This window comes from Crotalus tigris, unplaced genomic scaffold (assembly GCF_016545835.1).
Source record: "Crotalus tigris isolate CLP2741 ecotype Arizona unplaced genomic scaffold, ASM1654583v1 scf7180000018252.723642, whole genome shotgun sequence".
Classification (NCBI taxonomy): Eukaryota; Metazoa; Chordata; class Lepidosauria; order Squamata; family Viperidae; genus Crotalus; species Crotalus tigris.
In genome coordinates this window covers 558,606-576,845 of record NW_024096906.1, presented here as the reverse complement: position 1 = coordinate 576,845, position 18,240 = coordinate 558,606, and the positions used below count along the sequence as shown (strand labels likewise).

General features: G+C 40.9%; 1 protein-coding gene across 2 annotated transcripts in view; it reads left to right on the top strand.

Annotated features, from left to right (window-relative positions):
• The window catches only part of LOC120310652 (leucine-rich melanocyte differentiation-associated protein-like), a 320,932-nt gene that overhangs the window by 102,707 nt on the left and 199,985 nt on the right, over positions 1-18,240 (top strand). For both annotated transcript variants that reach the window (XM_039349296.1, XM_039349297.1), the window contains one exon: positions 8,533-8,659. In XM_039349296.1, coding sequence (XP_039205230.1) covers positions 8,533-8,659 — 127 coding nt within the window. The remainder of the gene's footprint in view (positions 1-8,532; positions 8,660-18,240) is intronic.

The window sequence follows — 18,240 nt, the reverse complement described above, 5'->3', positions numbered from 1 at the left end:
CCCATAAAGAAATAAAAACATAGGGGATAGTTTTTTTCTTCTTCTGTTCTTCCTCCCTTTCTTTGCAAAATCTGAAGACTGTGCCACCAATTAGTATTTATAAATCCATCTACAACTATTTATCATAAGCTGATAGATCGTGATGCTTCTTAATTTATGAATCCCAAAGGTGCTTTTACAGGAGACAACTGGACTTTGTTTTTATTTTGAAAACGTTTCGCTTCTCATCCCAGAAGCTTCTTCAGCTCTGACTGGATGGTGGGGAATGGAAGGATTTATACTCCTTGCAGACAGCTGGTCATTTGCCTCCTTTTAGAGAGTCATTGAGGCCACTTGGAGGTTTATCTGTGTCCTCAGGGTCACCTGAATGGTGCAAATGGGCGTAGAGCTTTCTTGGAACTGCTGAAAGGATTTATGTTGTAGATTGGAGATAGATGATGTCGTATCCCTGTTGGGGGGGGGATGTTCAATTTTCACCTAGATAGCCTCTTTGACCCCTCTTTCAAACCAGTGGCCCTCCAAAATATGGACTTTGCTGTCTTCAAAAGAGTACCCTTTGTCTTTTAAATGCAGATGGACTGCTGACTCTTGTCCTGATGGGTTTGTTCTCCTATGTTGTGCCATGCGTTCGTGAAGTGGTTGTTTTGTTTCCCCAATGTACAGATCTGGAATAGAATAGAGCTGGAAGGAACCTTGGAGGTCTTCTAGCCCAGCCCCCTGCTCAAGCAGGAGAACCTATACCATCTCAGACAGGTGATTGTCTAGTCCAGCATGGCTGGCTCAAGAATTCTGGGAGTTAAAGTCCACAAATCATAAAAGAGCCAAGGTTGCCTACCCCTGGTCTAGTCTCTTCTTAAAAATCTCCTTTGATGGAGCACCCACAATTTCTGGTGGTAAGCTGTTCCACTGGTTGATTGTCCTCACTGTCAGGAAGTTTCTCCTTAATTCCAGGTTGCTTTTCTCCTTGATCAGTTTGCAACCATTGTTTCTCATCCTACACATCTACACATGGTTCATTGCACTGTACTACATATACCACATTGCTCAGTTTACCTCTGGGTGTTTTATCCTTGGGATGGACAAGCTTCTGCCTGAGTGTATTCATGGGTTTGAAGTGTGCATGTATTTTTGTGCTGCCTGAAGATCCTTATGAGTTTTTCCGGTATTCCTGCTACGTATGGAATGACTACGTTGCTTCGTTTATTGTTTCCTTCATCTGTTATGGAGGAGCTCCTGCTGGGCTTCTTTTGAGATTGGATGAAGGCCCACTTGGGATAGCCACACGTTCTGAGGGCTTCCTTGAGGTGTTTTAGTTCTTTCCTCCCATCCCCACCCCAATCTTTGCTGGTAGTCCAGTTGCCTCGTGAAAAAGCATCTTTGGGACAATTATGACCTGGATGACTGAGAATCTCCATAGACATTAATTTATGAAGGTATCCCAAATGACCCATTCAGAAGTCTGGGCTGCTTTTTGTTCAATCTACTCTTTGTGGACTTTGTATGATGTAAGTCTAGAAGTAGGCTTAACTGGCAGGACAAGAAGCAGCGGCTGGAAACTAATCAAGGAGAGAAGCAACCTAGAACTAAGGAGAAACTTCCTGACACTGAGAACAATTAACCAGTGGAACAACCTGCCTCCAGAAGCGGTGAATGCTCCAACACTGGAAGTTTTTAAGAACAGGCTGGACAGCCATTGGTCCGAAATGGTATAGGGTTTCCTGCCTGAGCAGGGGATTGAACTAGAAGACCTCCAAGGTCCCTTCCAACTTTATTATTATTATTATTATAGGTCTTTCTGGCACCGTCTTCACCTCCTCTTCAAAAAGTGGGAATAGGTCTCTCAAAAACAGCATCAGGCTTTCCGTGGTGGGAGGCACAACTCCACAACTAAATTGTTTGGTCTTCTGAGATCTACACGTGGCAGCGTCCTCTCGTATTATTTTGTGCAGGCGTTCAGAGACGCCTTATAGGCCCAGAAACCCCAAAGCGGCCTAAAAATCCCCCAGGAACGGAAGCCATTTTGTGGCGTTGTAACCAAAGGGAAGCTCTAACGGGAGCAACAGGCCTTGCCCCTCTCTCTGTGCCTAAAAGAATAAATATCTCTTAGTAACATTTAACCTCCTTGCTGTGACCCCGTGTGAAATGAAAGTTCCCGAATTGACTGAGCTCTCTGCATTGCCAATTTTCTAAGGACATTATAGACTAGGAGAGAGGCTTCTCAGGCAGAGATAAATTGGCCTTGATAGACCTGAGCAGGGATATCTGTTTTTTTCCCTCTCTCCAGAAGTCATTGCTTTCTCTCACAGGGCAGATAATGACCTTCTTTGACAAATCTGTGCAAAGGAAAAGAGAGAGAGAGAGAGATGTTAGTAGGTTTCCTAGTCTTCAGGAACGCTGAAGGGGGTCCAGAGCTGACATTCAATGTTCCATACATCAAATGTAAAACTGAGATGGATCCTTTTTCATTAAGCAGCGGTCCCTTAACTAGCAATTTTCTAAGTGGAAAGCAGTTGTGCGATGTCATGCAATTTATAGATCCCAGGGCCTGCCGTAAAATGTTTTATGATAGCTTCCTTCCCAGTGTCATTATTGATAATAGTCCTAAAGCACCCCAAATTACTTTACCTGCAAGCCATATCCCAAGTAGTGTTTGCTGACAGTTTGAATAAGTTTCGGTGCCCTTGTGTTTGTGCTTTGCCTTCGAAACAAAACTGTTGGAATCATTAATAGCTCCTTGGCAGCTGACAGAAGTCTATCATTGGGTTTAACCGTCAAGAAGGGTAGGTTATCTTGGGGAGTTAACCTTTTTACATTGTTAACTGGAGTGTTTTATGCACAGGCAACTTTGGGATAGTGTTGTGATAACCCCAGGAACCGAAGCCATACATCACAGTAGAGAGATCTGGAGTGACAAATAACTCTGGATAAAATTTACAAGGCTTGAAATGTATATTATTCTTGGGTGTTCTTGTAGTTTTAGCCTTTTCCCCATTCTTTTCCTGTAGGAATTAAGGTTGCATTTAGGCTACAGTTTTGTCTTCAAATAGAGATACGCTGTTTGTTTTATTTCATACCAACGCTCCATTTTATAGTAGAAAAATGAGAAAATTGTATTCATAGACTAAGGCTCCATGCTTAGTAAATTTACATCCTACTTTTGGATCTATCTTGTCATGTAGAATTGGTACCTGATTCTATGTGAAAAATGTACTTACAGAGCTGATTTAGATGCAACCTTTCTGACTTTAGGAACAGTGAGAAATGTTGTGTTTATATATCAGATAGACAGATAGATAGATAGATAGATAGATAGATAGATAGATAGATAGATAGATAGATAGATAGATAGATAGATAGATATGGATAGACAGACAGACAGATAGATAGATAGATAGATAGATAGATAGATAGATAGATAGATAGATAGATAGATAGATAACCTTTATTGTCATTTTTTACTGTGGGAACATTGGCACATTAAAAATGAAATTTAGTTGCTTGCTCTCAATGTGTACACATACATAACACACAATTAAACATGCTATAAATAACATATGTATATGCCTAGACTCTTATTTATAAATAACATATAAATACTACATAACGGAAAGAGGAAGTTTGAGAGTTCACAAGGTTAATACTGTATGGAACAAAACTGTGACTGAATCTGGATGTTCTGCTTCGAATACCGCAAAGCCCCCCTCCCCTCCCAGAAGGGAACAAGGAAAACAGATTGTGAAGAGGTTATGTAGTGTCCCAAACAATCTTGCGGACCCTGCTCAAGCAACACTTCTGTGCTATGTCCTGGATGGAAAGGAGGGAACTGCCAATAATCTTTTCTGCCATTCTCATCACTCTCTGCACCGCCTTCCTGTCTGAAGCAGGGATGCTTCCAAACCAGACTGTGATGCTGTATGACAGGATACTCTCAATTGTCTCTCTGTAGAAAGTGGTGAGGACAGGGGAAGGAAGATGTGCTTTTCTCATGCAACACAGAAAATGCAGGCGCTGCTGTCCCTGCTTCCCCAGGGTCTCGCTGTTGAGCAACCAAGCCAGCCTACTTATTAACTGCACACCCAGGAATTTGATAAGAAATAAATTTGGCCTTCTTTGATGACTTTCTGATTTGGAGTAGTAGATGTCTCGGTCCAGAGGGGGGTGCCCAATGAGCCTCTCTCTAAGAGGAAAGATGGGGTCCCCGATACTGTCTCCGGAGCAGAGGGGATCCAAGTGTTGAGAAAGGAATGGAAAGGAAAAGCAGTGGCAGATGTCAGTTGCTTCTCTGTTCTTCAAAAATGACACCACAATACAGGAGTCATTGGACACCGATGACAAGGCGGCTACATTGTCCTCTCTTCTGTGACCACTGCCTTGCCAAGATAACTGGAGACACTTTCGTGTCCATCATCCATTTGCCATTCAATGCCTCGCTCCTGTTTCCTGGGATGTGGGGGCCGCTTATTCTCTCTGTTTCGGGAAAAAAGAATTTTAGACGTTCCCAACCGTGACTTAATAGTTCTGCTGCAAAGACACATCTTCTTTGATGGAGCCATGAAAGGTTAACATGTCATCTTCGGCCCAAAGTTGGCGAAGAGATGATACAATGCTGCTGTAATCTGTCCATTGGGCTTTCATGAGGGCCCAGTTCTTTCACAACATCCGTCAGCGTTGGCTGATTTGGTAATCCTGGCTGTTTTCTGCACCTGAATATCCATCTTTTTTCACCTTCCATTTACGCGGGGTGTCTGTAGTCCTCCCAGTCTTTTGCTCTTGACATATTGTTTCCTTCTGTTGGTGGTTTTTGAAAGAAGCCCTTGTATGTGGGTCTTTCTGGCAGTAACACAAGAGGGGTATTGCCTTCCCCTGGAAGATAAGGGGCATCAGAGGCCCAACAGCAGCTGAAAGGCCATTTGGAGAAGTTACAGAGATGTGTGAGAGACTATTTCAATATCCCAAGATATCCAGCAATGCTCAACAATGGTTACACTTTAAAAAGAGGCCTTTCCTTTTCGGGACTGTTATTCCACTGTGGAAGTGACACGGCTGAATGTTGTGATCAGGTTGCTAATGGGTTTGAGCATAGCTCAGGGTGCATATACTATTTCATGATGATTTTACAATCTCCCCATCTTAGACAAAGTACCCCTGACTGTCCTTTTTTGTTTGGTCTGCTTGTCAGAAGACGAAATAATTAATTAACGGGTGACCACTCTTGATTCTCCAACTTGGAAGGCACCCAATAATGGGTTTAGACAGTTTTTTTTTTAAGACTTCTTAGTGCTTCCTTGAGAAAATTCAAGTGTTCTCTTACTGCCCGGTCCCTACTCAATTTGTCGAGTTCAGACACATAAAAATCAACCTATAAAATGATCACCCTTTCTATTTCAGCCCCCGGGGTATGTGAGGCAGCCAGCTCTGTTTGCTTGTGAGTCAGGCTGGTTTCTGGAATGATGGTCTGTATAAATTTGGCATTTGTGAGGAACATTATCAATCACTTTTCTGTTTCCTGCCAGGAATGGATCTGGCAGTTCCTCTCCCAGTCTCCAGTAAGTCTGTTTCATATCTCAATGCCGGGCTGTAAATAGCAACTACTTGAGATGAGTTGATATTATCACCTTTCAGGACCAAGTTTTGTTTTTGTTTTTAACATTGATTTATGCCATGGCATGGCATGTTCTGTCTACTTTTTTGTGAATAAAGCAACATGTGTGGGTCTATGCTTCGGTCTTCCAGTTCCTAAGGGAAATTTTAGAGGAAACTGAAGAAGGATCTAACTTACAGATCAATCAACCAAAATAGAGCTGGAAGGGACCTTGGAGGTCTTCCATCCAGCCCCCACTCAAGTAGGAAACCCTGTGACATTTCAGACAAGTGACTGTCCAGTCTTTTCTTAAAAACCTCCAGTGATGGCTCACCCAAAACATCTGGTGGCAATCTGTTCCAATGGTTAATTGTCCTCACTGTTAGAAAGTGTCTCCTCAATTCCAGGTTGCTTCTCTCCTTGATTAGTTTCCATCCATTGTTCCTTGTCCTGCCTTCTGTTGCTTTGGAAAATAATTTGACCCCCTCTTCTTTGTGGCAGCCCCTCAGATACTAGAGCACTGCTATCATGTCACCCCTGTTTCTTCTTTTCTTTAGACCAGCCAAATCCAAGTCCTGCAGCTGTTCTTCCTATGTTTTAGTCTCCAGGCCTTGGATCATCTTAGTTGCTCTTTTCTGAATTTTTTCCAAACTCTCAACATCTTTTCTGTGATATGGTGACCCAAACTGGCTGCAGTATTCCAAGTGTGGTCTTATTAGGGTTTTATAAAGCAGTATTAATATTTGCGTGATCTTGATTCTATGCCTCTGTTTACACAACCCAGGATTGTATTATTTGTTTTGGTTGCTACTACACACTGCTGGCTCCTAGTCAAGTGATCGTCCACTAGGACTCCAAGGTCCCTCTCACAGTTGCTGTTTTTGAACCAGGTCTCACCCAATTTGCATTTATTTCTTTGATTTTTCCTGCCTATATGTAGGATGTCCCCAAAGAAACTTAGCTGAGATTAATTTTGAGGTAATTTGAGTATTTGTTATAAATATTTTTACTTCCTGTCCACTCTCCATTCTCAAGATTCCTTGGGTTTTTTAACATTTGATTGTTTTGTTGCTCTGGATATTTTTTTTTAATTGATTTTTCCCTTGGCTGCTCAAGTGATTTTATGTTTGACTGATACCAAAGAGTGTCTCAAGAGCATTATTGACTGCAAAGGAAATTTTTGGCGGGGGAAAGGCAATTTGAAAAAGATGGAATTGCTTTGCTGCTCAAAGAAAACTGCAAAAAAAAAATAGTGAGTGCAGTCACTGGAACACAAATCAAGAATAATAAAGTATCTTGCAGCAAGTTAGCCCACACAGAGTTGTATCTCTGCTGCATATAAGATTACACACAAAATGGTTCAGTGCTTTGCCCTCAGCATCCTTGGAAGAAAATATAGCAATGGCCCTAATTGTAAAGTTATTTGTTCATGCAAAACTGAAAAAAATTTGATTCTTTGGGACATTTGTCATAAAGCCCTAAGGCTTTTTGAGATGTTATACTTGGCTCCTCCTCCTCCTCCTTTCTTCAGTCAATGTACAGGTTTATGAATAATGCTGCTTGTTTTCTTTTAGCGGCAGCTTAATATAACAACTATTTGCAGCATTTTAACAGGCTACATCTAGGGTATGTCTAGATTAATGAAGAGAAGGACGAGGGGGGACATGATAGCAGTCTTCCAATATCTCAAGGGCTGCCCCAAAGAAGAGGGAGTCAAGCTATTCTCCAAAGCACCTGAGGGCAGGACAAGAAGCAATGGATGGAAACTGATCAAGGAGAGAAGCAACCTAGAACTAGGGAGAAACTTCCTGACAGTTAGAACAATTAACCAGTGGAACAACCTGCCTCCAGAAGCGGTGGATGCTTCAACATTGGAAGTCTTTAAGAAGAGACTGGACAGCCATTTGTCCGAAATGTTATAGGGTTTCCTGCCTGAGCAGAGGGTTGGACTAGATGACCTCCAAGGTCCCTTCCAACTTTACTACTACTACTACTACTACCTACTACTACTGCTACTACTACTACTATTTATTATTATTATTATTATTATTATTATTATTATTATTATTATTATTATTATTGATCATCGCACAGTCAGCCAGATGTTCAGACTGGATTTGGCATTTTGTCTACCTATCGAGTCCTTACCCAGGATCTGGGATAGGCAGATGTGGATGTTTGACGGTATCACAGGTATCGTCGCAGGATGGAAGCAGTTCCTAGTAAGGCCGCCTTTTGCAATTGACTAATAGCAAATTTGTCAATGCCAATGGTGTTCAAGTGGTGCTCCAGTTGTTTTGGGGTTGCACCCAAGGCGCCTATGACTATTGGTACTACCCTTGCTTGCTTTTGCCACAGTTTTTCAATTTCTATTTGTAGGTCTTTGTATTTTGTTATCTTCTCCAGTTCTTTCTCGTCTATTCTGCTGTCTCCAGGCACTGCCACATCCACTATCCAGACTTTTTTGTCTGGACGACTACTACTACTACTACTACTACTACTACTACTATTATTATTATTATTATTATTATTATTATTATTATTATTATTATTATTATTATATTAAGTTCTTGAGAAAAAAGTACCCAGGTAGCCCTCAACCTAAACTACTGGGATCCAGGTGGGTTAAACAACTCACCAGATTTTAGGGCCATGTTGCCATTGGTTGTTGAGCCACCCACTGCAATTGTTAAGTGAATTATGCATTGTTACACAAATTCTATTTCCTAGATAGATAGATAGATAGATAGATAGATAGATAGATAGATAGATAGATAGATAGATAGATAGATAGATGAGGGAGGGAGGGAGAAATGGAAGGAGGAAGGATGGAAAGATATTGAAATAGAGATCCTTCTTAAAATACCCTCATCTTAAATATGTTAACTGGGAAAACAGCACTCTAGGTTGAAAGCATTTTCTAAGTAACCTCTATTTTTTGGTTTGATCAGGTATTTCGTCCTGCACAAATTAACCAAACTGAAGTTTCTGGATTCTCGGAGAGTCAGCAGCAAGGAGCGCGAGGAGGCCATTTTGAGGGGAGCCTTCATGAAGGTGGTGAAGCCTCTCAATCACCAGGTGAGCCCCTCAAGCGGGAACTGGGATGATGTTTTTTTGGAAGGGACAGCTGGCTGGAGAGCGCTCCATTTAAACTTTTTTTTGGGGGGGGGGTGTCCAGATTTGTTCCTCCGCTGAAAATAAAAGCTAGACGGCAAGAACCAATGTCAACGTTTTATATTAAGCTGGCTAAAATTAGCCTCCTTTTTTGTTCTTTTAATTGTGTTCTGCACGGCCATTTAAGGAATCGGTTCCCCTCGGCAAGAATTGGTGGTGTCCGTGGGGAAAAAATAATATCCATTTTTGTTATGTGCATTTATTAAATGGATTCTTCTTCTTGTGCCATATCCGTCATCGGACGTTGGCAATAATGTTGGTGATCCTATTTTTATGAGCAACTGTGTGAAAAAGTGCTGCTGAGTTTTGTCCAAACCAGTCCATGAGATTTTGAAGCCACAATGTTCTTCTTCTGTCTGGACCTTGTTTGCCTTCAATCTTTCCCTGGAGGATGAAATGGATTATGCCGTATTTTTCTGGGTGTCGCATCACCTGTCCGAAATATTCTAACTTTTGTTTTTTAATTGTTTTGACGATTTCCCTTGGCTTTCCCAGACCAAGATTAAGTTTATTAAATGAGTGCTCCCCACGTATGCGTTGACTTTGTAACATTGATTCGCCTTCTTTTGATCAACTTTGATCAACCAGGTCATGTTAATTTCACAGGCTGGTTCTCACTTTCCAACCATTGGAAATGTCACCGGTGTTGCTGTCGAAATAATTTGCTGGGAGAAATCAGCAAATGTTATTTTCTCAGACTTATTTTTCTAATGGGTTATTTTTTTTTCTTTTCTTTTCTGCCTGGCTGTTTTGTGTTACCTCTAACCTGCTTTTGAGAATTGGGGAAAACAAATTGAGATCAGGGCAGGATGGGGTCTTCGCTGGAGGAAGAACTGGCAAAAACATTCTTCTTTAGTAAGATTTCTGCATATTGAACCATTTTTAAATTTCATTGTTTGTTTGTTTGTGTGTGTGTGTGTGTGTGTGTGTGTGTGTATTGACAGTGGGGCTCTTTATTTCAACCTGACGAACACTGTTCGCAAATATGCGTATGGCTTGTACAGGCCGTCCTCAGCTTTACAACGGCTGATTTCGTGACCGTTCAAAGCTACAACGGAACTGGAAAAAAGGGACAGGGGATCATTTTTCACACTTAACGGCTGTCGCAGCATCCCCAAGGTCACGTGATCAAAATTCAGACACTTAACGACTGACTCACATTGTTGACGGTTGCCATGTCCCGGGGGGGGGAGTTGCGACCTTCTGACAAACAAAATCAGAGGGGGAAGCTGGATTCATTTAATGACCGTCTCACTAACTTAACAACTGGAGCAAGAAAGGTCGTAAAATGGGGCAAAGCTCACTTAGCAAATGTCCCGCTTTGCAACATAAATGGCGGTCGTAAACAGAGGCAAGAAGAAAATCAATCCTCATTTCTTTTGCAAGTATTAATATTTGAATGGTTCTTTTTAACCGATTCGATTGGCACCCTTTATTAATGTCTTTAAAATATTCTGCCCCCCCCTCACAATATAATCTGTAACAAGTGAAATTGTTTGCTCCTAGCTAAAGGCTGCCTCCGTTCCTAAATTTGCAATGTCATATCACTATCCATCTCCTTTCTGTAATGATAGCAAATTATGACTACTGTAGTTTTATAATCTTGGCTATCAAGTCCCAGTGTCCTACTATCATCATATTTTAAATCTGGATCCCTATATTTTAATGTTTTCAGCACGGTTGACAGATAAATTCTTTTAAAGGAAATTTAATCAAGGAAAGAAGTGAGTTTAAGGACACTTTCTAATCTGTAGTTTTTTTCCATCCATGGCCGGAAGGAAGATTTTTCAAAACTCATTGGGTAATCTGAAGTCTTGGGGCTTTTTCTAACAATCCCCATTCCAGGTTGCAAACAATATAATTTTTGAATTAGTTATCTGCTAAATCTTTCTCTAAAAGATGTATTTATTCCTCCACTCCTTTTAGCGCTTGGTTCTGGTTTAACGTTTTGGTAGGCTTTTCTAAAATTGCTTGCTGCCAAATTGCTAGGTCTTAGCTAGCATAATATATTACCTTTTCTAAGCATTTTAGGTGTCATGAGCACATGCCTCTTTGTGTTCAATAGAATTATTATTATTATTATGCTTTATTATATGTTGCTCATCTACTGGTTTATCCAAGAAAGTGTAGAGTTGGTTTGAATCCATTAAAATGAATTTGTTGCATAAAATCTGTACGGGCAAATCCTTCTCTGTACCACACAGACTATTCTGGAAGTTGTTGCTGGGATGACTGTAAGTACTCTAATGATTGTCATTAGATTCAGAAAACAGCAACAATAAAAACCACCGATCCTTAGACATAAACTTCAAAGCAAGGTTTAGTCTTTTAAAAGAAAAGCAATTTGTCCAGCTCTAAAAGATGATCTGACTCTAGAGTAGGGTAGGGTAGGGTAGGGTAGGGTAGAGTAGAATAGAGTAGAGTAGAGTAGAGTAGCGTATAAATGCCCGAGTTAACAGAATAGACTTTGGTTGTTATCTAAAAGAAGATTTCATCAAGAAAGAGGTCTGCAAGATTTTATTCCTGGATTTCTGCACCATGAGAATAATCTCTCCAGGTTTCTACAAGTTGATCTTTGGGCATAATTTGGATATTATTTGAAGGAAGTTAGCTTTGAAATCCTAAGATGTCACAGAATGGGCAGGTCCTTCTCTACCACTTGCATCTTCTGGACCATTTTTGAGTTATGAGGTTATAACTGTAAAAGAAATCATAGCAGATTTGACTCTGGGAAGGTCTACAGCAGGGGTCTTCAAACTCAGCCAGTGCCTGGCTGAGGAATTCTGGGAGTTGAAGTCCACTAGTCATAAAGGACCGAGTTTGAAGACCCCTGGTTTACAGAAACCATCCCTTGCTGTATTGATTCATGCTTTGTAGAAATGTTTGGTGCAACTCAGGTTTTGCTATTCAAGGTTTTCCTGGTCTTTAGCTACATAAAATGTTCATATTTGTTTTGTTCCCAGTAGGATTTCAGTACTATCTGTTTTCCCCTGACCGTATTCTTACACCTTAAGCGACTTCATTGTGAAACATGTCTTTATGGTTTATAAAAAAAGAAGAAAAGAGGGTTATTATTTTACGCTGGTCTTTGACCCCAAGAATGATGGATCGGTTGTTGTTGTTTGCACACGTTCCTCGTTAGAGTCATATTCATTTCAAATCTACATATGTGTCAATGTGGGCGTTGAGAGGGATTTGTGAGACGTGTTATCCAAATAATTATCAGAGGGGAAAATGAAATATCCTTGCAAACATTAATTGGCTTGACACGGAATTGTGCTTTTTTGAACTCTGTGCTGCCTTTATAGTCTATTTTCATGAAGTGTCTGAATTTAAGTCTAATTTTATGGTGCTAAATTGGCATCCGAGAACATGTTCAGAAGGGGGGCGGGAAACACGAGACACAAGAGTAGAGTTACTCCACTCATTTCACTCTGACATCACAGTCTTTAGAGAGCACGTTCCCCTCTAAAAGCAACACGGAGAATGAGACACAAGGCAGAATATATTCCTCCAACTGGCTTGTGTTGACTTATATGCAAAAGTAACTAGCAAACGCCCAACATTTGAGGGAGCTATCAATATTTAATTTTGCCTAACTCCCTGCCTTCCTCAGATATTTATTTTATTTTATGTTTTCCTAGCGGAGTACGGCTTGGTTTTTCTTTGCTTCATTTCATCTTTTGTGGTTTTGAGTCTGTTTATGATGGGACTGTCACGATGGGGAAGATGGCCGTTCATTAGAAAACAGCTTAACACATAGCAAAGCTGGGCTTTTTCTCTTGCTGCGTGAAATGCGTTGAACTTCATTACCCAGCAATGTTTATATTTAGAAGTGTCAAAATATTGAACATCCGTCTGATGCTTGATTTAAAATAGAAATAAAAAAGAGCCTGGAAGTCTAGCTAGGCAAAGGGGCATTATGCCAAAAAAGGGAGCTTCATTTAATGACCGGTACTGCAATCTGGTTTTCTGGCATAAAGCTTGATCAAAGTAGAAGATGCCTGTCCAGGGTGAAGCATGTTGCTGTCTCTGACAGCTCTTCACATCAGAATGACAGCTCAAGAATAGGACAGTCAAAGTTGCTTAATTATGTCTCAGCTTTGTAATTATTCATCTCTGTTCCTGCAAAGAGCACAGTTGTCATTTCGCTGACATAATTATTAAGAGCTGTGCCCTTGTTCTGCAGACGCACATACAGGAGTACCAGCAACGAGTTCCAGGTGCAGAGGAGGAGGAGGAGGAGAAGGATGTGTGTGTGTGTGTGTGTGTGTGAGAAAGAGAGAGAGAAAGAGAGAGAGAGAGAGAAAGAAAGAAAGAAAGAAAGAGAGAGAGAGAGAGAAAGAGAGAGAGAAGAAAGAGAGAGAAAGAGAGATAAAGAGAGAAAAGAGAAAAAGAGAAAGAAAGAAAGAGAAAAGAGAGAAAGAAAAAGAGAAAGAGAGAAAGACACACACACAGAGAGAGAACATCCATTTTAGTGTAACTTGTAGGATGCCAAGCCCATTCTCTTATTTGAAAAGGAACACAACTCTTTCCCGCCAACCCCTGTTAATAGGAAAAAGTCATAAAGAATTCACTTTGTCCCAAATACTTCTCCAAACCAATCCAAAACCCAAAACCCAGAGGCATTGTATGTTTTGATCCCATTTACTCCAGAACTATAAAGGGCTACTGGTTGAAGATGGTTCCACTAAAAGTAGAGTGATTGCTGCACAACAAAGGAATGCTGTTCATAACACCCCTCTGGACAAGGAGTGTGGTAGCTACATCTTCTTTAAGAACGGCATTTTATTTGAGGATAAGCAGGAAGGAACTGTGGAAGGGAAAACTAGATAGTTAAGAGTGATGAGCAAGTTGAGTGATTTTGCCAGCCCAAGGCTGAATAGAGAAGATAGGAGCAAGTTGAAAGCTGTATTCAGCAAGATGGATAGTCATCTTGTCAGCTGCCAAACAGATCAAAGAAGAAAAACGTGGGACTCCCAGGAGCTGAATTTAGTTTTAGACTTATTGAGTTTAAGACTACGAGGAAGCATCTAAATAGAAATACGAGAGAGGCCCTTGGAGTTTTAGATGTTAGGAATAGCTTGATCAAATGACTGCAAAGAATATACATCTTTCCATTCCCCACCCTTCAGTTTCAATGGAAGAAGCTTCTTGGATGAGAAGTGAAAAGTCTTCAAGAAAAAAACCCCAAGGAAGTCAAGTTTCCTGTTGAAAAGCACCTTTGGGACACCTTGATCGATGTTCAAATGAAACAATGGCTGGAAAGTAACCAAGGAGAGAAGCAAGCTAGAATTAAGGAGAAATTTCTCAACAGTGAGAGCAATTAACCAATGGAGAGCTTGCCTTCAGACATGGTGGGGCTCCATCACTGGACGTTTGGAGGAAGCGATTGGATAACCATGTCTGAAATGGTATAGAGTCTCCTACTCGAGCAGGGGGTTGGACTAGAAGACCTCCAAGGTCCCTTCCAACTCTGTTATTCTCTCTGTCCTCTCTTATTTCCCTTTCTTGCAAGAGATTCTAAAAGTTAAATGTGGAGAAGCACAGCTGCATTCTTCTTCAGAGCTTATCCAGAGGAAGGAAAGATATGCACATTAAAGAATCATTGCTGATGAACTTTGAATATTTTTTTTTTTAAAATAATTTCCCACTCAACAAAACAACAAAAGGGATAGGCTGCTGCAAAAGAAACCAACATGGCGTTCAGCCGAAGTGAATATGCTTGGGATGAGCATTTAGGTGCAAATGCAGAGACAGTATTGATCGTGCCTGATGACCTTTGATGAATCATTGATTACAGTCCCCTTTCTGGACCAGTTGAAGTAATTGGGAGTCAGGGCACCGAATCAGAATTCTCCTCCTCCTCTTTCTATGGTTGATTCCAGTCATGTTGACGTGAAAGAGAGGTTGAACCTGCAGCGCTTCACTTGGAGAGTATCTCAGAGTCTGCCATTGTCATCCCTCATGTTGAACAGCCTAACAAGAGCTGATACCATCACATCACAGTGTGATTTCTAGAGGGTGTAACAAGAGAGGCTTGGATGTTTTCGGTTAGTCACTACTGGAGATTGGATGCTGGACTGGATTCTCTGATCTGCTAGGACAATATGACAGAGAGAGAGAGAGAGAGAGAGAGAGAGAGAGAGAGAGAGAGTGAGTTGGATGGATGGATAGGTAGATAGATAAGAGAGAGAGGATAGGTATGAAGAGATGATAGATAGATAGATAGATAGATAGATAGATAGATAGATAGATAGATAGATAGATAGATAAGAGAGAGAGGATAGGTATGAAGATAGATTATAGATGACAGACAGACAGACAGATGGATGATAGGTGTATTTACACACCTATATGTGCATATGTGTACACACAATACATTATGCCTGCATGAACAATAAGCATTCTTCTAGTCAAGAAAGCAAAGAGGAATTTGAAAATATTTAGGGATGTTAGGGTTTTAAAGATTGAAAATATGGATTTGTAAAACCAAACAATAAAGGGTTGTGTTTATTTCGTAGATAATAGTTGTTCAGTTGAAAATATAGTGGTTCATATTGCTTTCTATGGGCGCAGAACTAGAAAACCGGAGTCTTCCCTAGGATGATTTCCAATCTGATCCAGATACTCCTGAACAACCAGGTCTGCACATGAAGGTTCAATTAAAGCCTATACACAAGAATCTTCTCAATGGTCACACCTGGTAGAGATAGATAAAGGCCCACAATACTCAAGGGAGGTTGAATTAGTTCACTTGTGGCTACATAGAGATTCTAAGCTGATTCCCCTTTTCACTCTGCCCTCAGATTCTGCCTTTCCTTCTCCTCCGTGACCACAATCTTGTCTTTCTATAGCTTGCTTTATAACCATCATTTCCAGCTCTTCCTTTTATTTCACGGCAATAGGTCGTGAAAGGGAGCATCATTCTTTGCTCTGAATTCCTTGTTTTATTACTTTGAAATCTCTCTCATTCATCTGTGCCATGTTTTCTTTCTTTCTTTCTTTCTTTCTTTCTTTCTTTCTTTCTTTCTTTCTTTCTTTCTTTCTTTTTTTCTTTCTTTCAAGTGTCAAACAGAAGGGGCCTTTCTGGACGGCAGCAAATCAATAACCTCAAGAACATTAAAAGAGAATTTAATACACAGTTCTGAACCTTAAGATAAATATATACATTTCCTCCCCCCCAGCTCTTTATATCCTTCATTACTGATATCCATCTTGAAAGTTTGGACTTCTGAGAGTGGGACCCCCTGGCTTTTATCCGTGTCACTTCAAGGAGATATCCCGGGAATATTTCGAGCCAAGCTAATATACAAAAGAAAAGGAGAACAGCTGGTATTCTTCTTGGGATTTTTTTTTTTAATTTTTGACCTTTCTAGTTAATGGTTATCCATCCTGCCATCTCATGACTGGGGTAATGGTGATGATGAAAAGTTAGCACAATTGTAGAAGATGCTGTCACCCATAAGGGTGATCCTGGACACCATCTGTATGAGGAGTATACAGTATACAGTATACAGAGTATACAGTATACAGTATACAGTATCAGGAGTTAGAGGGACGTCAGTGATTTTGAACACTGATGGTTAGCGAGGAGGTGTGAGAAATATCTGGGGTTTAACCCTGATGGTTAGCTAAGTGGACGAGACTGGCTCTCAGTGGTCAATTTTTTTGGGGGGGGGGTCTCCCATTTTTGCTTAGCCATTTTATGAGAAAAAATAAGTCTAGATACTCTTTTTATTTTATTTATTAACGTTTATTATAAAATACAAATAGAAATAAAGATAACGAGGGAATAAATAGGGAAGGGGACATAGAACTAGAATACTAGAGTTGGAAGGGACCTTGGAGGTCTTCTAGTCCAACCCCCTGCTCAGGCAGGAGATCCTATGACCATTTGAGACAAGTGACTGTCCAGTCTCTTCTTCAAAACCTCTGGTGACTGAGCACCCACAACTTCTGAAGGCAACTTCTGTTCCATTGGTTAATTATCCTCACCGTTAGGAAGTTTCTCCTTAATTCCAGGTTGCTTCTCTCCTTGATCGGTTTCCATTTCTTTCAGGCTAGCAAAGTTTCTAGGATTAATTTTAGCTGGATTTAGCAAGTCTAGATTGACAAAATGGGAGGCTGAACGTTGCGCAAGACTTTTGTTGACAGTTTTCATTTTTCCTCTGTTTACTGTTCCTTTTGAGGAGGTGGGTTGTTTTTTTTAAAGGTTCATCTTCCTTCTAGGTAAATGAATGTTTGCCTATGCATTGCCATGAAGACATCACAGCCCAGTTACATGACTGCTTCAGTGGTGCAGAAATGTAGTAGTAGTAAAGTAAAGTTGGAAGGGACCTTGGAGGTCATCTAGTCCAACCCCCTGCTCGGGCAGGAAACCCTACACCATTTCGGACAAATGGCTGTCCAGTCTCTTCTTAAAAACTTCCAGTGTTGGAGCATTTACTGCTTCTGGAGGCAAGCTGTTCCACTGATTAATTGTTCTCACTGTCAGGAAGTTTCTCCTTAGTTCTAGGTTGCTTCTCTCCTTGATTAGTTTCCACCCGTTGCTTCTTGTCCTGCCTTCAGGTGCTTTGGAAAATAGCTTAATTCCCTCTTCTTTATGGCAGCCCCTGAGATATTGGAATACTGCTATCATGTCCCCCCTTGTCCTTCTCTTCGTTAAACTAGACATACCCAATTCTAGCAACCGTTCCTTATATGTTTTAGCCTCCAGTCCCCTAATCATCTTTGTTGCTCTTCTCTGTACTCTTTCTAGAGTCTCAACATCTTTTTTACATCGTGGTGACCAAAACTGGATGCAGTATTCCAAGTGTGGCCTTACCAAGGCATTGAAGAGTGGTATTAATACTTCACGTGATCTTGATTCTATCCCTCTGTTAATGCAGCCTAGCACTGTGTTGGCCTTTTTGGCAGCTGCAGCACACTGCTGGCTCATATATTTAAGTGATTGTCTACTAGGACTCCGAGGTCCCTCTCACAGTTACTACTATTGAGCATGGTGCCACCTATGCTGTACTTGTGCATTTGGTTTTTCTTGCCTAAATGTAGAACCTTGCTTTTTTCACCATTGAATTTCATTTTGTTAGTTAGTGCCCAGTGTTCAAGTCTGTCCAGATCCTTCTGTATCTGAAGCCTGTCTTCTGGAGTGTTGGCTATTCCTGCCAGCTTGGTGTCATCTGCAAATTTGATGAGTTCCCCATCTATCCCTTCATCCAAATCGTTGATGAAGATGTTGAAGAGTACTGGGCCCAGAACAGAGCCCTGGGGCACCCCACTACACACTTCCCTCCATATAGATGCAGTTCCATTGAGGACCACTCGCTGAGTACGGCCGGTCAGCCAGCTACGGATCCATCTGGTGGTGGTTCTGTCTACCCCACATTTTTCTATCTTGTCAAGTAGTAGGTTGTGATCTACTTTATCAAATGCCTTACTGAAGTCCAAGTAAATTATGTCCACAGCATTCCTCTGATCCACTA